Source organism: Trachypithecus francoisi, unplaced genomic scaffold, assembly GCF_009764315.1.
Source record: "Trachypithecus francoisi isolate TF-2019V2 unplaced genomic scaffold, Tfra_2.0 Lachesis_group17, whole genome shotgun sequence".
Lineage (NCBI taxonomy): Eukaryota > Metazoa > Chordata > Mammalia > Primates > Cercopithecidae > Trachypithecus > Trachypithecus francoisi.
In genome coordinates, this window is record NW_022681462.1 from 25,040,612 (window position 1) to 25,061,983 (window position 21,372).

Here is a 21,372-nt window from a genome sequence, read left to right on the forward strand (position 1 = left end):
ACCCTGTCCTCAGGAGCCAGGTGAAAGCTGCTGTTAAATAGCTTTAATGGTTGATGTGGGAGTCACAAGGGAGGTATGTTTCCTCCAAGGGTTCTTCAGTGCCATCCTCAAAGCTGGTTAGTGCAGGGAGGTAGGGCAGAGTTGGTTCCAGTTTTCTTCCAGGAAGGGTTTAGGGAGGTCCCAGCCAGCCCCAGGAATGAGTCCCTCAGTACCATGGCAACCACAATTTAAGAGGGGCTTCTGCCCACCCCTGCAGCCTACCCCAGGTCCAGCAGAGGAACAGGAGGCCAGACTGGCCAGCTTGCAATAGACAGCGCCGTATCCAGAGCCCGACTGTGCATGGGTCATTTTCTCTTCTGGGCAGATCCTATGCCAGCACCTTTCTCTCTCACACTGGTGACTGGAGCCAAGTGCGAGGCTGGCCTTTACTGCAGAGGCCTCTGGTCCGTGGGGATCGCTGAGGTGGGAGGGGGGCAACCGAGCGAGCCCTCGGGGAGTGGTCTGGGGGGACAGCATCCAGGGAAAAGGTTCGGGGTCTCCCCCAGGGCAGGGGGTGGGTCCAGGCTGGGGCTGGGGCCACTGAGGCAGGCGAGCAAGGGTTAGGCAGGGCAGGCTGGTCTGTAAACATTGCCAGCCAGGGTGGGGGTGTCTCCAGCCTTGCGCCCTCCCGCTGGGTCAGGATGTCTGTCACCGCTGCGATGTCATCCAGCGGCTCAATAGCTGTGGCACCAGGAAGGGATTGGGGGAGGGGTGGGATAGTCAGAGCTCAGGCCCTAAGCCTACCCAGCCCTATCACCTGTCACTGTAATAGGAAGAAAGCAAAGCCCGGATCTCAGCCGAGATTGCATTATCCTGCAGGAGCAGCCCCTCACCTCGGCCCCCTGGGGCTACAGGCTCTGATAAAACTGAGATGAGGGGCACAAGGTAGATGGGGATGGGAAGGGGACGGGTGGGGAGCAGAGGTGGGTGAAGAAACCAAGAAAGAGGAGAAAACGAAAGCGGTGCCAGGCAAGTGAGGGGTCAGAGGAAGAGACAGGAATCCACATGCAGAAAGGGAAACAGAAAACAAGAAATTAGGAAAGAAATCGATGAAATGGTCCTGGCTCATTGGGGTTTTGTTTTGAACTTTGGTGGAGATGGTTCTAAGAAGAGTTGGAGAAGAGAAAAGAACACACAGGATTGGGTGAGAATTGGGTCCCCAGGGATCTGGTGTAGCCCAGAGTGTGCTTTCTCTGTTTCCATTATCTGGTTTCTCTTTAAGTCCCCAACCCTACTTCCCATTAGCTTCCTGGAGTGCACATTCCTCTCACTTACCCATCTCATGGTACAAGGACCCCTGCTTTGCCAGTGCTTGGGGTGGTTTCCGGGAAGCAGGAGTTTCAATTTTCATGATTTCGTCACAACACTGCTTCCACTGGCCTGGAGGAAGAGCACTGATTAGAAGAGAAGGCCAGGCTGCCCTTTCTCCTGCTACATTCCCTTCCACACAATCTTGAAACAGAGACCTTTAGTAAAAATGACAAAACTCCAGTCCTTCCCAGAGGTTCAACCCAGCCCCCTTCTCTCTTACTCATGTCAAAGAAAAGCTGCCACAGAGCCTCCATCCAGCTCTGCAGGGCTTCCCGACTTTCTGTCTGAAGGGTGTGTGTCACCTCATCATCCCCATACTGGTTACTGATGCTTAGCGTGAAGGGCCGTCCTAGAGCCTGGTCCAGCTCCCCTGCCCGGACTCGAGTCTCCTGCAGGAGAAAGAAGAGGTCTACCTTGGTCACAGAAGTTGGCAGTGACAATCAGGCAGCCTTGATCACCCCTGCCTTAGAAGGATGAGCTTGCAGGGCTTTTGCTGAGCCCTCTCATTTGTCTCCTACTGACCAGAGTAGGAAGAAATGGCAAAAAAGGGCTGGAGATGAGACAGCCAGTCCTGAGTCAGGGGAGGAAGAGCAACTTGAGACAGGGAAAGATGGATTGAGCAAGGCAGGGAAGACACAGAGGCAGGGAAGGATGCTCCAGCCAGAGGTCCCTCAGAACTGCCAAAAAGTAGGCAGGAAAGCCAATAAAAGGGATAAGGAGCAAAGAAGGGCAATTGGACCTGGAGAGAAATGGGAAGTGGTAAAATAGATACAAATTGGAATCTGAGGGAGAAGAGGGAGAGAGGATGAAAAGCCCTGAACTGGCAGGCGGGAAAACCCTCTCTGAGACTTGGCAGGGACTGAGGATGGCAAATGAATGGGACAATCCTCTCCCAGTGATGCTGTGGTGGGGGAGAATACGGGCCCCAGAAGCTGGATGTGGCACTGTCAGGAGCAGGAGGCCTGCTTCTATCTCTTTGAGGTACGTGCCCACCCTACTGGGGCCTGAAGGAGAGGCTTCTGGGCCTGTGCCTTTGGTGGCCTTACCACAAGGGACCCATCACCTTGTTGATGGCAATAGTAAGCAGCGGCTCTTCCCCAGTGTCTGCATCCTCAGGTCGCCGGTAACAGAAGAGGTTTGTGCCTTTCAGAACTCCATGCACTTGTGCCCAGTTCTGCATCTCCCCAGCTTGCTGCACAAATGACTCAACATTTTCTGGGGAAGTCACACCCCCCAGTATCCCTCTTCTCAGCCCCTCTTTTGTCCACCCTGCTGTCCATTCCTCCCCTCATCTGGTCATATCCCATTTCTTCCACCCAAATCTTGATTTTTCATTAGCTCTTCTATTCCTGGTTATCCAGCTCTCCTCTACCTTCTCCCTGCTCCCTTCCACTCCTTAGGGCCCTCTCACCTCACCTGCACCCTGAGGGTACCACTTGCAGTAGGCTGAGTCATGCAGAGAGGCTGAGCTGCCAGACGGCAACACACGCTACCATAAAGGGGTAGCCAGGCAGGGTTCTCCTCTGGAGGAGGAGGAAGTGCAGGGTGAGGTAGGGGAATGAGAAGGGGACCATCCCACAGCCCCTCTTCTCACCATCACATGTGTGTGTCCCCCATGCACATACATACTTACCATGACTGGCAAGGGTGAGGTCATGTGTGCGGAATCCATCTTGCACTGCTGCCAGGGTGAGTGTGGTGTGAGCCAAGAGGTGGTAACGAGGACCACTAAGGGAGATAGGAGAGAGCATCAGCCGAGGGAGGGGCGTGTTGGCCAGCAGGAACTCTAAGAGCTGAGCAGATCTGCCCCATTGTTCAGGCTGACCCACTGAAAACTCGCTTGTCTCCCCAGAGGGTTAGGAATGAACATTTACTGAGCTCCAGCTAAGTGTCAGGACCTAATATGTTTTATCCCACTGTATTCCTATGACAGCCCTGTGAGGTTGGTGGCATTCTTCAACTAGATGAGGCAACTTGAGGCTTAGAGAGGTTAAGAAACTTGCCCATAATTTGTAGCTGGAAAGTGGGGGAGTTTGAATTTGAACCCATATCTGTGTCCAAAATCAGTATTCTGTTGACTACCCAAAGGTTCTCAAACTGTTTCTCAGAGTTTCAGTGGTCCCATGAGGTGTCTCCGGGTGCATGTAGGTACCACCACAGGTCCAGGATACTCTGCTCCAACCAAGAAGCTCTGCTCTATCCACATAAAATGTATTTGCTAGGCTGAGTGCTGTGGCTCATACCTGTAATCCTACCATTTTGGGAGGCCGAGGCAGGAGGATCACTTGAGCCCAGGAGTTCGAGACCCCGTCTCTAAAAATAAAATGTATTTGCTGCTACTAAAAAGTTAAGACCCCAAGGCCTAAGTCTCCCTGCCTTCCTACTGGTCTTCTGGACTGGCTTCAGCCCAGTTCTGGGGCATGGGTTGGAATGCCTCCCAGCTATGTGGCCACTGCTCATTCATGTCTGTCCGCACATCCTGGCAGCAATGCAAAATGGGTTCTGCACACTCAACACAGTTCAAAGGTCACCTGTGGGCCGAATATAGGCAGCTGAGGGTGGTGGCAGTGTGCAAGGCCTTACCCAACAGCTGGGGTGGGAAGCAAGATGGGACTGCTCCCTGAACCCCCAGCACTGTCCAGCGATGCCCGGACACGCCTCCCTGAGGAGCGGCCCAGGGAGCTGCTGAGTTTGGTGGCAAGCCTCTTGGGGGCGCCAGTCAGGGCCCCCTCTTCTTCCACACACGCCCCATACAGCTCTAACCGAAGTTCAAAGTCTGGCCCCGCCTCAGCGCTGGTGGGAGGAAGGAGGGTGATCACAGGAAAGTCCAGGGAGGCAGAGGGTGGGGGATGTGGGTGGGGCAAGTGCAGGACAGCTCCACAGGGAAGGTCAGGTGCCCCCCACCCCCAGCTTCCTCCCCTGGAACTTGCTCATCCAGAACTGGAGCAGAGTGGAGGAAGGGAGCCACAGTTTGAGGTACTCACAAGAGCACATTGCTCTGAAAGGAGATGTCTGTAAGGGTCCTGTCCACCAGGATCATCTCTGTGTCCTGGATGTGTTCCCCCAGCTGCAGTAGCAGGAACACAGCCCAGCGGTGCAAGTCTGGGAACAAAGTGGGCAAAACTCAAAAAACACGTCCCACAAGAGCCTCCTACTTCAGGGTCATTCCCCTGAATCTGTCCCAGGGTGTGTGGAACTCACCACCTTTGTTCTTGAAATATTCTGTGTCCTTCCACATGAGTGGAATCCGGAGGTCTAAGGGGCAGAGGGGTAGGAACAGATGTTGAGATGGGGCAGGAGGCCGTGTGCCTGGGCAAGGGGTGCCAGCAGCTGGGGTAGCTGTGCTTCTTACCGGAGATGCAGACCCGGCCGCGGCAGGGGGAGCGCTCAGCGGGCGGGCCACTGTCAGAAGGCCTGTGGATAAATCACAATGTCCTGGCCTGGCCTCTAGCCACTATTCCCCCTTGCTCTGGTCCCAAGGACTCTAGGATCCCCCTGGTCCCAGGGCCTCAGCCACCAGGTCCCCAGCCAGGCTGACAGGCAGGGCTGAGGGACTATAAGGGAAAGTTGTCCATTGAACCCAGCAGTTTGCCAGGCTTGGGGACACCAGGGACACTCAAGCCACATTAACTCACACATAAGGCACAAGCTCAGGGCTCCTCTCTCCAAGCACCTTCCCTGACCACCTCTCCAGACCCCTGCCAAAAACAGGTGTGGCCTTGAGGGGACAGGTGCCCACAGAGAGACTTCATTTCCAGGGCTCTCCGTTAAACCCCTGCCTTAGAGGCATTTCCAGGCTTTTCTTTTTCTTTCTTTTTTCTTTTTTTTTAACAATAGGAAGGCTGCTTATTCCCCACTATCCCATCACTTCTTTGATATAGGAGGGTACTGGGTCAGAAAATAATTTGGCCATTTGTTCAAAGGAAAATCACCAATAGGGAAGAGTTACGTTCCATTCACTACAGACCCTTTTCCTTCCCTTACCATTCCCCAACTTTGATTTCTCCTTTTTCCTCCTGGCCCTATATGCTGTACCCTACTAGTGCCCCAAGTTCTGCAGCCCCCTCCTCACCCCACTGCAGGGCCCAACACCCCACCTTCCCTCCCTCCCTGTGCATCAGGACTCACCACATGTGTCCCTTTCCTGAAGTGACTGCCAGTTCATCTGTACTTATCAATAATGCCACTAAAGTAATTACTGACTTAGTAGAGCCTTAAGCTAAATGATGTGGCACTAATGGCAATGTGTTTAGCTGCTAGACACTTGGGGTGTACCTCAAATCACCTGTGTGGGCTGTGTGAGGACTTAGGCAGGACAGAGTCTGTCCATGCTGCTTCTCAGGAGAGGCTGTCGCCCCGCCAGCTTGCCCTTCCTCTAGCTTCATGGGATAGCCATAGAGTAGATTTTCTGCCTCTCTGGTAGCTTCATGGGTGAGCTCCTGGCAACCTCCCCTTGTGTCAGCCTTCATGGGTGGAATGAGCACCATGCCTGTGAGGGGCTGGGACTAATTCCCCAAGCAGCCTCAGTGGAGTAAGTAGGCCACTTTCCTAAAAACCAATTCTCCAAATGACCACTTTATCCAAATTGGCATATTCTTAGAATAATTTGCCAAATATTTTCCCCAATATTTTGGTTTTATCATGGCATCACTTAAGTCATTACAGACTTGTCAGATCAACAGTCTAATGTCAGTGTTGCTTACATTTTACATCCAGAAGCTGCGCTCTTTTAGAATGCACAATCTAATTTGTTTGAATGGGTAGGCTTTCCTTAAGTGGTTTCTTATTTCCTTTCCCACTCCCTGCCTCTGATGGTGAACCCCAGATAACAAACTATTGTCGGTATGTGGTAAATTGGCCATTTTGTGAACTAGCATTGAGGAAATTAATTTTCCAAAAGCCAGGTAGCCAGTCTTACTGGATCACAGACAGGGCTTAGCAAATTAGTGCTTTTGCATTACTTGCTACCCTTCAGATCAGCTGCCTTTCACCAGACACACTGACTTTCCTAAGTCCTGCCCTGCCTACTCACAAATGCACCTCTGAGCAACACATAATGGTGGTAAAACACCAAGGTCTCTCCCAGGTCCCTGATAAGACTTCATGGGGAAGTCATCTTTAAGGTGGTCCACATGCCACACATGCACACACTGCACCATCACCACCCAGAAGGCCTCCTGCCTCCATCAAGGCCTCGCCTCCCCCTTGCTCACCGCCGGCCTGTCTTCCCCAGCACCTGCGCCTCCTTGCGCCGCTGCAGCTCGCCCATGTAGCTGAGGATGCGGCTGTTGCACACTAGCAGGCTCTTGGTGGCCTCCAGAGCCTGCTCTCGCTGGGAGCAGGCTGCCAGCAGCTTACAGGCCCCTTCCCTCATCCGGATCTCATGGTCTAGCTTCCTCTGCAACTCCGTGTCCTAGCCAGGGTTGGGGGAAGGGTGAGAAGGAAATGTCAGTCAGAGGACAGGCTAAAGCACTCCCCAGTCCCCAAGTGGGCTGTGGCCAGTAAAACTGACAAGAAACTAATGTTTTAGGCAGTTCAAGAGCAGGCATTGGGTGTCAATCTCAGCTGCCCACGAATATCCAGAGAAGCTTTGTAGCCAGGTGCAGTGGTGTGTGAGGGAGGCTGAGGCGGGAGGATCCCTTGAGCCTAGGAGATCAAAGGCCAGCCTGAGCAACACAGTGAGACTCCACCCCTAAAAAATATATATAACAAATAAGAAAAATAGAGATGCCCTCATGCATTTGATGGTTGGAAGTATAAATTCCTTCAGCCTCTTTTGAGTGTAATTTGGAAAAAAAATCTATGAAAACTATGAATTCATATATCCTTTAATCCAGCTATCCAATATCTAGGAGTTTATCTTACACATATAGTTTCACATATAACTAGGTAAAGCCATACATACAAAAATATTCATTGCAGCATTGTTTTAAACATCAAAATTAAAACCCCCTCAGTAGGACATTGGTTAAATAAGTAACAGCACATCTGTACCCTGTAGTATTGCAGACATTAAAGAGGTATGCATTTGTATGCAGATATGAAACAATCTCCAAAATAAATTATGTGAGGAAAGAATGGTAGTATTACACATACATGTATGATATATATGTGTATGCATACATATATATACATATATATAGATATGCATATTTATGCATAAAATATTAGTGATTGTAGGCCTGGGAGGCAGGAATGGAAAACATTTATGATACTTTTTTTTTTTTGAGATTGGGTCTCTGTCACCCAGGCTGGAGTGCAGTGGCACGATCTCAACTCACTGCAACTTCCACCTTCCAGGTTCAAGTGATTCTTGTGCCTCAGCCTCCTGAATAGCTGAGATTACAGGCATGCACCACCATGCCCAACTAAGTTTTGTATTTTGTTTTGTTTTGTTTTGAGACTGAGTCTCACTCTGTTGCCCAGGCTGGCGTGCAGTGGCATGATCTCGGCTCACTGAAACCTCCGCCTCCCAGGTTCAAGCAATTCTCCTGCCTCAGCCTCCAGAGTAGCTGGGATTACAGGTGTGAGCCACCACACCCAGCTAATTTTTATATTTTTAGTAGAGACGGGGTTTCACCATGTTGGCCAGTCTGGTCTCGAAATCCTGACCTCAGGTGATCTACCCGCCTCAGCCTCCCAAAGTGCTGGGATTATAGGCATGAGACACCACACCTGGCCAAACTTTTGTATTCTTAGTAAAGATGGGGTTTCGCCATGTTGGCCAGCCTAGTCTCGAACTCCTAGCCTCAAGTGATCCTTCCGCCTCGACCTCCCAGAGTGCTGGGATTACAGGCTTGAGTCACCGTGCCCAGCCTAATGATACTTTATATATACGCTTTGTACTACTGGAAATTGTATTTCCTTTAAAAAATATTAGATCTTTGGAGTTTAAAAAAAAAATGACCAGGCCCTACCTAAGATTTGCAGAATAAGAATCTCTAGGAGTGGGGCATATGTACTTTTGGAAAACTCCCCAAGTGATTCTGAGGTACAGCCAGGTTGAGAACCACCAACTCATGGGAATGGATAGAAGGAAAGGCAAATGTGAGTTATCCCTCAGACTCAAGTGATCCTGGGGACATCTAGTTGGCAAGGGATCAGTGGACAAGGAGCATACCACCTACAGTGTTCACTGATGCTGCAAAGAACCCTATACACCCCAAATTAGGAGACCCAACACCTACTGGCCCTCTGAGCTTGGGAGATAAGGTCAGAGGCAAGGAATGGGGATGGGAAGGTAGGTGGTCCAGGAGTGAGAGACTGTGGATAAGAGCCAGCTGAGAGGCACTGGGAGAGACACCAGGATTCTCAGGAACATTCATTTAGAAAGGAGCCCTGGAGGTCCTGCTTCTTAAAAAGCAATGGGCAATTTGCTCAACCTCCCTAAGCCTCAGTTTCCCCATCTGTAAAGCAGGAATGGAAATAGTCCCTAGATCCTAGGGCTGTGAGAATTCTGTGAGGCAGGAACTTAAAGCACTTAGCACAGTGCCCAGAATGCGGCATACATTAATGGCAGGGATGCTTATTTTCATGATGCTATACTTTGACGGTAGCAGCATTTACTCAGTCAACACTGGAGCATTCCTGTGCTCTGCAAGGCTGTACATTTAAAATCCAGCTGGGAGATGAGAGATGACAGCTTTAATGGCTGCTCCATAAGTGCCATCTCATGGCACAATCATGCTCACAAGAAACAGACTCTGTTTGCTTCTGGCTGAGGTGATCAAGGAAAGCTTCAGAGAGGAGTTGGAAGACTAACTCCATCACAGTGTACAGATTGGCTCAGGAGACAAGTCGAGTCGCCCATTTGAAACAGGGGAACTAATGTGACCACCCCAAACCTGTCTTTTTCCTCATACCAGCTCTCCTCCATACCCTGTGCCCTTGTATCTATCCCTAGTGGCTCCAGCCTTCAAGTCTCTCAGACCTGAACACCCTAAATTCCCTCATCTAAAACCCTTGTCCTGCCTGCCTACAGATGCTTCCTTGGCTATTTTCTGGGCCACTGTGCTAGGCCGGACTTTCATCACCTTCCCCCTGTTTTCCTTCTGTAATAAGCCAACCCTTTCCCAAAGCCCCTCCACCAAGAAGCCCTTTCAGACTACATAGGTTCTCCCGGTCTAGTTTTGTCTGCACCAGGGTTCTACGCTGCCTGCCAATCCCCACCCTAGTCTGCACCCAGCTTCAGCCACAAACATCCCAAATGGGTGAGCCCGGCAGGAAGGGGACACAGAGGTGTCCTCAACCCCCATTTTGGCTAGTCTCATCCCAGTCCCAGCACTCACGGATCCTTCCCCAGCCCTGTCCATTGCGAGAGGCGCGCACAGGCGCGCGAGGTCCAGAGAGCTGCACTGGCCTGGGGAGCTGGCGGGGCCCGAGGGCCGCGGGAAATCGGAGGAGCCAGGGCGCCGGCGTAGCTGCACCGCCTCCAGCCGCAGCGCTCAGGGCGCCGGTGACATCAGCTCCCAATTGCCGCGAGAGCAACTGAGGGGTACCAGGGCGTTGGAGGTCCCTCCGGGCACCTGGTTGGGCTTGGCTCAAGGCGGTGCTTCCACCGAGACTCCGTCGCGGCAGGAAGGGCCCTCCGGGAGTGCGCCCCACCGCCCTGGAAAAGCTCCTGGCCTTCACGACGTGCTCCAGCTCCGGGAGGCCCCTCCAGCGTAGCGTTTGCCCTCCAAGTTGACCCCTTGCCTGAGAGTATGGAGGGCGGATAGTGTATACATTGGGAGAGCTGGGGCCCTAGGGAGGTCGCTGGGCCTAGTATGAATGAGCGGGACCACAAGCCCAGACACCTCCTCTATTTCCTTACTGCTCTCCAGCCCCAAATCCACTCTCCCAAGGCCCAAGGCCAGGAGTGCCCTAGGAAACTGGCTCCCACCTTTTCACGCAGAGGAACTGGGAATCCTGGCTCAGGATCTGGACCCTTGTGCTTCTAGGGTTTCCCCACCCCAGGGATAGTTCTTTGTTGCCCCCTCCCCACCCAAACACACCCTCTCCCCAAGTGGGCATCATTTCCCCCAGGCTCTCCTGGGAAAGAGCCCAGAGCTGGGTGTCAGCTGGACCTGGGTCAGATCCCAAGGGGCTAGAGAATGAGTCATGTGCCCCACACACATTAGGCCCCCTGTTGATATCCCTTCCACCCCTCCCACTCTCTTCTGTCTCTGACTTCCTGCTCTGCTTCTCACCACCCTCTGTTTCCTTCAGAATTTCCACCAGGGCTAAGTACAAATCCTGGCTTAGGGACTTGACAAGCCCAGAGAATTTGACCCCTGGAGCCTGAGTTTGTAAAATGGGGAGTATTCCACCTCCTTCGTAGCATTGTTTGAGAATTATATGGGAAAGTCTCATCTCTACCCGGGCCTAGCATATATTTTAAAACAAGCTCCCTTTACTTGCAGCTTGAGTCACTTCCTCCAGAAAGTCTTCTGGGATTTACTCTTCCATGACTATCTCTCTTAACATTCCCTGAAATATCAATGGGTCTCTCTTTTGAGGACCTGCTGAACTTGGTTGAGAAAGAACACAGCACCCTCAGCCACTCTCCTAAAGGAGAGTGACCAAAGTGAAACTAAGCCTCTCCTCTGCCCCAGAACTTGAACAGGCCTCCCACAGAGAAAAATTACATTTTTTGGAGGAGGGCAGGATGCAGAATTTAAACATTTACATACCTAGACCAGCTCTGTCCAATAAAACCTTCTGCGCTGATGGAAATGTTCAGTAGCCATCTAGCACTTGAAATATGGCTACACCTGTAACTGACATGGACACTGCAGAGGACTATGAATGGCAAATAGGTTTTATCTCATGCACTGATGGAGGATAATTAGGTAGAGTCCCAACGAGTTCACTGGACACTTTTCAACAAATTAGGAAAAGTTGACCCTCTCCAGGCAAACAAATTAGATAAAGGTGCTCCCTCCTGATGCAGTTGAAACCAGACCAGGACTCTCACCTCTGGCTGGCATCTGTGTGAAGGACACAACCTGCACAGTTTATGCCAAGATGGTCCTGAGAAAGATTCTGAGGCCAGGTCTGGGCTCATTGATAAAGAGTGCCAAAATTGACCAGTAACATCTACTATGATCCAGGGAGTGGGGGGCAGGGCTTGAGCAGGGCAGCACATACAATATCCTGCCATTCCTTATCTAGACTCTTTGCAGTCCTGCCTCTGACCTCTCAGCAGCAGCCCCTGCCTGGTCCAGGCAGTCACTTCCACAGCTTCCTCCATCATCCCCACCTCCGTAAACAGCCACACCACCCAGTTGCTTAGCCACATACCTGGGAATCATCCTGGAGTTCTCTTTCTTTGCCTTACCCCTCCCATCCAATCCATCAGCAAATCCTGTCAGACCTACCACTACCATTTTAAATCTACTCCCTTTCTCCACCATGAGCATTTTAATTCACACCACCAGGTTTACTACCCTATTACTGAAACAGCCTCCCACCTGGTGGACATTTGTGACCTCTTTTGCCAACCCTCCACGCCCAACCCTACCATCAACTTCCCACCAGCCTATTCTCCATAGCAGCCGTCATTTAAAAACATGACTCATGAGTCATTCCCTTGCTTAAAACCCTTCCATGGCCCAACATCACACTTAAGGTGAAATCCAGGTGCCTTATCATGGTCTTCAAGGCCCTGCATGATCTGGCCCCTGCCCATCAGCTCCACCCCAACTACTATATTCCAGCCACACTGGCTCTCTTTCCCACAAATATATTACCCCCGTCCTCATCTCAGGGCCTTTGCCCTTCCTCCAATCTTCACATATCTCCAAATCCTCCTGGGCTTAGCTCAAAGATCTCCCAACAGAGGCCTCCCCTGACCTCACATCTAACATTGCCTACCTCATCTGATTTTCATTACATCCCCATTTTCATCATAATTTCTTTACGTGATATTATTTATGTGTTTGTATATATATTTCTGTTCTCCCACTACAATGGAACTTTCTTGTCTTGTTCACTGAGGTATCCTATGGTCTAGAAAGGAGCTTGGCACATAGTACATATTCTATACATGTGTTTAAGAATACACAGGGCAAGGCGCAGTGGCTCACACCTGTAATCTCAACATTCTGGGAGGTCGAGGTAGGGAGATCACTTGAGCCAGGACTAGCCTGGGCAATATAGTGAGACCTCATCTCTATAAATAAATTGAAAAAAACAAATACATGAATAAACAGCACCTTGCCATCTCAAGGGCCAGCAGAATCCTTACTCATAGGCCAGAGTCCTTCTCTTCTCTAGTAAAGCTACATCCTTTCTGCAAACCTCGCTCACGTTGAACTCCTCTCCTTCCCATACCTAAAACGAACCCTTGTCCCCAGAACAGACATCTACACTCACCCACAGAGCTTCCTGAAATAAGTGTAAAAACCCTGCTGCAAACATAAGACTACGATGGGCAGAACTGAGCCTGGGTCCACACACTGCACCCAACACAAGGCATAGGGAACCACCTGTCCCTCTCCCCACTTTAAGCAGGCCTGGCTCTCCCCAACATGCTCTAGCAGGAATGTGCAGGGCAGACATTGGGGCTGGGATGCAAGTGAAGAAAGTGTATACTCCAAGGGTCAGGGGATTACCTCCAGGCTGAGTGCCATCTGCCGAATGTAGAGCATATTCAGGTCCTCCAGGATGTGCAATCTGTCCTGCATCTCTGTGCCCCCCGGTGCCCTTTCCTTTGTTAGCCCCTCCAGAGGGGGGACAGACAGGTACCACACTGTCCCACAGTTCCTCCTCCCACTGTTCCCTCAGTCTTTAAAGAGGTGGCCAGCTTTTGGGCAGAGGTCAGAGACTGCCCTTATCCCTCTGCACTCCTGTTAAACCTCTCTGACTGCTGTGACAAATTTTCCTCGCCCACTGCTGCTCCGGGGCCCTGCTGTGAGTCAGGCAGGGAAAAAAAGGAAAGTGAAGTGAGGATGAGTGGGGTCCCAGGAGGAAAGGCCAGCTGCAGAGGGGGCTCTAGGCACAGAGTGTCCAGTCTCGCTTTGGTGGCAGCTGTTCTCCCAGCTGTGGAAGAAAAAGGCCCTTTCATTCCGACTCTGGCTGCTCCCCAGCCCCCGCCCACATCCCTGGCCTGGTGGACAGAGAATCTATGTGTGGAGAGGGCAGTGAGGGGCAGGCACAACTGGAAGGGGGCAGGGAAACGACGCCTCATGCAGGTTCTAGAGCCATGGGACTTGCAGGAAGTTGGAGCTTTCCGAGAGGGGTTCGGGCTTAGTTTGAGAAAGTTAGGAAAAAGAGCCACAGAGGTGAGGACCTCAGGGCAGAGTGAGCCCAGGGAGCCCAGGACAAAGGGGTGAGTTGGTAAAGCAGCCCAGCCCCAGGGCCACCCCTTCCAACTCAGGGCCCCCATCCAGCCCCGTCCACCCTGGACTCACAATTACCTCGCTTTTCCAGAGAAGGGAGGAGAGGGAGGGAGGAAAGCAGGGGTGTGCCTGTTTGCTGCTGTCCCCGCTCCCTTCTGCAGGCCCCTTCCCTTCCAGACAGGAAACCAGCCCCGAATCCCAGCCAGCTGCAGCCTAGCGCCCCCGCCTCCACGCCAGGCCCACGGAGTCACACTCCACTCGGCGGCCGCCGGGCTCTGCGGCTCCGCCCCAGCTCCTCCGAGCTGTCCCCGAAAGCCAGGCTAATCCCAGGGGCGGCCCCAGCTCCCAGGCCCCTCCTCCTGGTCCCAGGCCTCGCCCCTTACTGCCCCACGCTGGCCCCACGCGGGTTCCTCGGTCCCAGTCGCTTGGGGGCAAGGGGACCCGACAAAGGCCCCCTCTCCGCAGGCCCAACAGCTTCTGAATCAGAGAAGGCACGGGACACCGGGACAAGGGTGTGAAAGAGCCTTTGTTCTGGGCAGGCTGGAGGGAAAGGGCAGAAGCCAGGCCTGGAATCCCAGCCGGGAGGGCGAGGGGGCGGGAGGAAGGCCCACCTCACTTAACCCTTTCCAGACCCGGAAGGAAAGGCTTGGAACTGGGCTCTCCTTGGGCGAGTGTGAGTCTGACCTTGGGGACGGAAGAGTCTTCGGGGTAGCTATTCGCCCTGTTAGTCCCCGCTCAACCACACACCTTCAGCCCCGCCCTAGCCTCTAGGGCTTTACAGGTGGGGCTCCAACCGGTTAACGCGTGGACGGTGGACAGGGGGAAACGCTCAGCCTAGGGGCTGGACTCCTCTTAGGCACCAGGAAAGGAGGCGGAAATTTTGCGTGTGGGAAGTAACCCCAAAGAGTTAAAAGCCCTGCAGGGGCATAGAGTAGCCTTTGAATTGGGCTTCGGAGAAGCAAGCCACCCCGGCCTAAAGTCGGGATTGACGACAGGCTGGCCCAGATGGCTGCGACAGGTTGTGGGATGGGGCTGGCGGCAGGAGAACAAGCGGGAGCCCAGGCCAAGAGTCCGAGCGTTTGGGGCCCGACTAGTTGCCCACTGCCCTTGCCCCGGGGATGCCTAGGACATTTTGGGGTCCAGGCACATTTTGGGAGTCGAGCTGGGGCCCTACAAATGGAGACCAGCCTTTTTCCAGGCTCAGGCAAATCATCCTAACCAGGCCGGGGAATGGGCAGCACGGATCCAATGAAAATGCAGACCGTCCACACCTTACTTTTTAGGTCAACAACTCCGTCGGGTTTGTACCCAGACCGTGCGTCACCGTCCCTCGGCGTCCACGCGGGCGAGGGAAGGAGGCCGAGGTGGCTGGGGCTGGCCCCGGGAGCCGCGGAAGGGGAAGGCAGGGACGCGGGTCTCTCACCTCGGGCGGGTCGCTGAAGAGGCTGAGTCGGAAGCGGCCGCGTTTGAACTCCATCTCCAGGGCGGAGCCCCTGGCCACGGTGACCCGGCTCCGGTGGTTTCGGGAGAACATGTTGGCTGCCCTGCGACTTTGCCTGCGCAGTGCGCTCCCCGCGCCGCCCGGCTTAGCCTCCTCTCCGCGGCTTCTGTCTCTCGACGCTCGCCCGCCAGTCCGGCCGGGAATCTCCCGCTGCGGGGCTCCAAACCCCGCCCTCGGAGACGACACCTGGGCCGGGCAGGGCGCGGCAACCTCCTCTTCCACCCCCGCCAAAGGCCCAGCCCGTCCGGCCAGTCCCTGGGCGCCAAGCCGACCTGGCCCGACGGCCCTGGAGCCAGGGGCGCCCTGCACCTCGCGAGCACTGCGGAGGCGCCTTCTCCCTGCCCGCGCGGGTCGCGAGCGCTTACCTGGACTTGGGGCGGGCTGAGAAGCCCTGCCCCGCCAGCCGCCCCCGCCTGGCAAGCCTGGCTTCACCGGCGCTGAAAACCCCGTGGCCCAGGGATCGCCGCACAGCACGTTCCGGCTCTACTCGGGCCCTGGGACCTTGCCCAGTTTCAATCCCGGCAGCCTCTGAAGAGACCATTTCAACATCCCACAGTCACGAATATTCCTTCTTCGTCCCCCTCCCCACTTAGGTTCCTCTGCGAGGCTATCCGCCCAAGCCTAGTGGCCACAACTAATGAGGCGGTGCTTAAACACGTCGTGAAACCCCAGCTCTGTCACTGACTCACCTTGCAGTCATTGACTTGGTCCAGTCATTGGCCTTTCTGAGCTTCAGCTTTCTCATCTGTTCAGTGGGAATACTGTAATTATCACCACTCCTCAACTTGCTATGAGGATTACCTATAAGAATGAGGGTAACATGCCCAGCATAGTGCCTGGCACAAGGCAAGTGCCCCATATTTGCAGCCATAAAGAGCAGCCGGGCGCGGTGCAATCCCAGCACTTTGGGAGGCTTAGGAGGGTGGATCACCGGAGGTCGGGAGTTCGAGACCAGCCTGACCAACATGGAGAAACCCCGTCTCTACTAAAAATACAAAATGTAGCCGGCCGTGGTGGCGCATGCCTGTAATCCCAGCTACTTGAGAGGCTGAGGCAGAAGAATCGCTTCAATCCGGGAAGCAGAGGTTGTGGTGAGCTGAGACTGCGCCACTGCACTCCAGCCTGGGAAACAAGAGTGAAACTACCTCTCAAAAAAAAAAAAAATGACTGGGCGCAGTGGCTCAAGTCTGTAATCCTAGCACTTTGGGAGGCCAAGGGGGACTGATCACTTGAGCTCAGGAGCTGGAGACCAGCCTGGGCAACATGGTGAAACCCTGTCTCAACAAAACACACACACCACACACACACACACACAAATTAGCCTGGCCTGGTGGTGGTGCACACCTGTAGTCCCAGCTACTCGGGAGGCTAAGGTGGGAAGATGGCTTGAGACCAAAAGTTCAAGTCCAGTCTGGGCAACATAGTGGGACCCCATCTCTTAAAAAGCATTACAAATATATATTACTTTTTATTTTTATTTATTTATTTTTTTTGAGACAGAGTCTCGCTCTGTCACCCAGGCTGGAGTGCAATGGCATGATCTCGGCTCACTGCAACCTCTGCCTCCTGGGTTCAATCGATTCTCCTGCCTCAGCCTCCTGAGTAGTTGGGATTACAGGTGTCTGCCACCATGTCCGGCTAATTTTTGTATTTTCAGTAGAGATGGGGTTACACCATGTTGGTAAGGCTGGTCTCCAACTCTTGACCTCAGGTGATACACCTGCCTCGGTCTCCCAAAGTGCTGGGATTTCAGGCATGGCCTATGCCTGGCCAATATTATCTATCTATAGATATAGATATAGATATAGATATAGATATAGATATATCAGCTGCTTTGCTGGATGGCTGGACTTACCCAGCTGGACTTATCACTCACTGCTTCCATAAAAACAGGGTTCCCTTCTTGCCCACTCGGGGGAAAGCCCAGTGGAAGAGAAGAAAATGGTAAAGGATTAGCTTGCTGACCACACATAAAGGGATCTCCTGAAGGTTTCAGAACACAGACAGAACCTGAGAAAGGGTGAGGCTCCTACATAGCAGGCTGGCTGGACCCAGAGACATACCAGGCTTGAGCTGTTAGAGAGTCCAGATTAGAAATTTCTGCTACGGCAAATCATTCAAGATTCTTTTGGAAAAGCTGACTGAAAATTACTAAAGCAAGTGGGGAAATGTATTGGCTCCTGGAACTGAGCCAATACAAACAAATGAGCCAGGGGTCAAGCTTTAGATGTGGCTTGACCCACTCATTGAGTGTCAGGAAGATCCAGTCTCTTCCCAACACTTGGATCTACTTTCCTCCATGTTGGCTTCACTCTCTACAGTGTAACGAAATTGCTGCCCAAAATTCTGGGTCTACATCTTTTCAGGCTTAAATTCATCTGAAAAGAGCATCTGTTTCCTGAGGCTTCTACACATGTCTGGGATTCACTGTGAGACATTTAGGATCATTCATCCATCCCAAACCAATCACTGGAGTCAGAGGGTGGCCAGATATGAACCAATTGCTGTGGCTAAGGAAGTTCTAGGTGCTAGCTGGCCAGGCCTGGGGTCACTTGCCCATTCCTGGAGACTAACCAGAACCCAGTGAACTGGGAGGGAGAAGGTGGGGTAGGGTTGTTTCCCAAAGAATGTTCCAACCACTACCACCAGAAGGTGAGAGAATGGACAATGAACAGGAAAAACAACCAACATCCTCTACACACAAAATTTTATATGGAGAAAAGAGTTCTTCTGGTGAGTAGGAAAGGCAGATGAAAAGATTTATAAAGTCCATGGCATCTGAGATTAACCATAAAAGATGTGTGAGGGGAAAGAAAGGGAAAGATAGTGTTCCTTAATTTCTTCAAATACTCATCATCACTCAACTGAACTGTAAGCCTTCTAGGGAGGGGCAGTCTGTCTTGTCCCCAGTGCCTGGCACATAGCAAGTGATCAATAAACATCAGTTGAAGTAAATAAACAAAGGAGAAGCATGCAGATTTGAGAGTCCTTGACTGAGATGTGCCATCCTGTTGGACTAAGACAGTTCATTTCAAATGTTTGCTTTTAAGCAACAGAATCTTTTTTTTTTTTTCCTGAAATCTTACCTGAAATGTGTGAAATCAAATCAGAGCTGCTATGATGGGAATAGGTGCTGGAGCCTCATGTCTTGTCTACCCACAGGTGCTCAGCCACTCCTGCTCCCCCAGTGAACACAAGCTCTATGGAAAGGTTTGAAAACCCCTGGCCTGGCCAGGTGCAGTGGCTCCTGTCTGTAATCCCAGCACTTTGGGAGGCCGAGGCGGGCGGATCGCAAGGTCAGAAGATCGAGACCATCCTGGCTAACACGGTGAAACCCCGTCTCTACTAAAAATACAAAAAATGAGCCGGGCGTGGTGGTGGGCACCTGTAGTCCCAGCTACTCAAGAGGCTCAGGCAGGAGAGTGGCATGAACCCGGGAGGCGGAGCTTGCAGTGAGCCGAGATTGTGCCACTGCATTCCAGCCTGGGTGACAGAGTGAGACTCCGTCTCAAGAGAAAAAAAAAAGAAAACAAAAAGAAAACCCCTGGCCTGAGACCCAGGAAGGAGGCAGAGGAATGGAGGATCTTCAAAAAGGAGGTTGAGCTCAAATCCTGCCTGAGACTTTGTACTCAATGTGGCTGAAGATTTTGGGGAAGGAGGGACATGATCAGGTTTATCTTATATTATATATATATCACTCTGTTGCCTAGCTGGAGCAAAGTGGTGCCATGATAATGCACTGCAGCCTCGAACTCCTGGGTTCAAGCAATCCTCCTGTCTCAGCCTCCTGAGTAGCTAGGACTAAAGGCATGCACCACCATGCGAAGCTAATTTTTAAAATTTTTTTGTAGAGACAGTATTGTACAGGCTAGTCTTGAACTCCTGGCCTCAAGTGATTCTCCTGCCTCAGCCTCCCAAAATTCTGGGATTACAGGCGTGACCACTGTTCCTAAGCTCACACCAGCGGCTTGTGTTGCTGACTTTCTGGAATTGGGCATGCCAGTTGCTAAACATTGCCTAATTAAAAATTAATTACCGGCTGGGCGCAGTGGCTCACGCCTGTAATCCAGCACTTTGGGAGGCCAAGGCAGGCAGATCACAAAGTCGGAGTTGACACCAGCCTGACGAACATAGTGAAACTCCATCTCTACTAAAAATACAAAAATTAGCTGGGCGCTACTTAGGAGGCTGAGGCAGGAGAATTGCTTGTACCTGGGAGGCGGAGGTTGCAGTAGGCTGAGATTGGGCCACTGCACTCAGCCTGGGCAACAGAGCAAGGCTCCATCTCAAAAAAAAAAAAAAAAATTAAATTAAATTACATAAACATATAGCTAAATAAATTTATTAAAGCAAAAGTGATAAATATTCAAAGCTCATCACTTCCTGAGTATTTTACTGCATTTCACTATGAGGTCTTGAGTAGTTAAAGCCCAGAATTAACTTTAGAGATTGTATTTGGCAACCTTTTCCATAAATCAGTTGGAGGAGTTGTGGACTGGAGTCAGGGAAGCCAACTAACACTGCACTCAACTGAGGGAGGAGAGATTAAGGGTCAAAATTTCCTTTTTTTTTTTTTTTTTTTTTTTTGAGATGGAGTCTTGCTCTGTCGCCCAGGCTGGAGTGTAGTGGCGCGATCTCGGCTCACTGCAAGCTCCGTCTCCTGGGTTCACGCCATTCTCCTGCCTCAGCCTCCCAAGTAGCTGGGACTACAGGTGCCCGCCACCACGCCTGGCTCATTTTTTGTATTTTTAGTAGAGACGGGGTTTCACCGTGTTAGCCAGGATGGTCCGATCTTCTGACCTTGTGATCTGCCCGCTCGGCCTCCCAAAGTGCTGGGATTACAGGCGTGAGCCACCGCGCCCGGCTGGATTTATTATTTATTGTATTTATGTAGGTATGTATGTATGATTTTTATTTTTATTTTTGAGACGGAGTCTAGCTCTGTCGCCCAGGCTAGAGTGCAGTGGCGCAATCTCGGCTCACTGCAACCTCTGCCTCCAGGTTCACACGATTCTCCTGCCTCAGCCTCTTGAGTAGCTGGGATACAGGTGCCCGCCACCACGCCTGGCTCATTTTTTGTATTTTTAGTAGAGACGGGGTTTCACCGTGTTAGCCAGGATGGTCCGATCTTCTGACCTTGTGATCTGCCCGCCTCGGCCTCCCAAAGTGCTGGGATTACAGGCGTGAGCCACCGCGCCCGGCTGGATTTATTTATTTATGTATTTATGTAGGTATGTATGTATGATTTTTATTTTTATTTTTGAGACGGAGTCTAGCTCTGTCGCCCAGGCTAGAGTGCAGTGGCGCAATCTCGGCTCACTGCAACCTCTGCCTCCCAGGTTCACACGATTCTCCTGCCTCAGCCTCTTGAGTAGCTGGGATTACAGGCACATACCACCACGCCCGGCTAATTTTTCTATTTTTAGTAGAGACGGGGTTTCACCATGTTGGTCAGTCTGGTCTTGAACTCCTGACCTTGTAATCCACCCACCTCGGCCTCCCAAAGTGCTAGGATTACAGGCCTGAGCCACCGCACTCGGCCGGATTTATTTTTTAAGTTAAATTTTCATTTGAAAAATATTTGAAAGTACATGTACGTTTTTTTTTTTTTTTTGAGGCGGAGTCTCGCTCTGTCGCCCGAACTAGAGTGCAGTGGCCAGATCTCAGCTCACTGCAAGCTCCGCCTCCTGGGTTTACGCCATTCTCCTGCCTCAGCCTCCCGAGTAGCTGGGACTACAGGCGCCCGCCACCTCGCCCAGCTAGTTTTTTTTGTATTTTTAGTAGAGATGGGGTTTCACCGTGTTAGCCAGGATGGTCTTGATCTCCTGACCTCGTGATCCGCCCATCTCGGCCTCCCAAAGTGCTGGGATTACAGGCTTGAGCCACCGCGCCCGGCCACATGTACGTTTTTTAAACACTATAAATGCCACTGTTTTTTAAATAATGTAAATGATGAAAACAATGAATAAGAGTATGCCTTCCCCACCCTCAATTATTCCACTTCCAGAAGAAAACAGTGAGACAGTTTGGTGCATTCAAGTGCTGAAGCTCACACCAGCGGCTTGTGTTGCTGACTTTTCTGGAATTGGGCATGCCAGTTGCTAAACATTGCCTTAATTAAAAATTAAATTACCGGCTGGGCGCAGTGGCTCACGCCTGTAATCCCAGCACTTTGGGAGGCCAAGGCAGGCAGATCACAAA

At 51.9% G+C, this 21,372-nt stretch overlaps 1 protein-coding gene across 7 annotated transcripts; it reads right to left on the reverse strand.

Moving 5' to 3' along the window:
• Positions 1–9: 9 nt before the first annotated feature.
• RTKN (rhotekin) lies at positions 10–15,867 on the reverse strand. 7 transcript variants are annotated; one of them, XM_033175170.1, is made up of 13 exons: positions 13,749–15,072; positions 12,945–13,371; positions 6,564–6,763; positions 4,703–4,764; positions 4,552–4,605; positions 4,335–4,452; positions 3,934–4,143; positions 2,984–3,078; positions 2,767–2,873; positions 2,414–2,542; positions 1,571–1,739; positions 1,315–1,419; positions 10–720 (listed from the first exon to the last, which is right to left on the reverse strand). In XM_033175170.1, exons 2-13 carry the CDS (start codon positions 13,014–13,016, stop codon positions 389–391), a joined length of 1,653 nt encoding a protein of 550 aa, XP_033031061.1. In that variant the 5' UTR covers positions 13,017–13,371; positions 13,749–15,072; the 3' UTR covers positions 10–388. The 7 variants fall into 7 exon arrangements, with proteins under 7 accessions (XP_033031061.1, XP_033031064.1, XP_033031059.1 ...); XM_033175171.1 differs by lacking the exon at positions 13,749–15,072 and adding an exon at positions 15,094–15,206 and having other exon boundaries at positions 29–720; XM_033175173.1 differs by lacking the exon at positions 12,945–13,371 and having other exon boundaries at positions 13,749–15,071.
• Between the last annotated feature and the right edge of the window lie 5,505 nt (positions 15,868–21,372).

What these genes read in the sequence shown, in the direction of transcription:
- RTKN (XM_033175168.1), bottom strand. Translation starts at nt 15,204, where the DNA reads ATGTTCTCCCGAAACCACCGGAGCCGGGTCACCGTGGCCAGGGGCTCC. An exon ending in TCTTCAGCGACCCGCCCGAG is followed by an intron (nt 6,764 to 15,093) that starts GTGAGAGACCCG and finishes AACCCTGGCTAG; the next exon opens with GACACGGAGTTGCAGAGGAA. An exon ending in CTGGGGAAGACAGGCCGGCG is followed by an intron (nt 4,765 to 6,563) that starts GTGAGCAAGGGG and finishes ATTTATCCACAG; the next exon opens with GCCTTCTGACAGTGGCCCGC.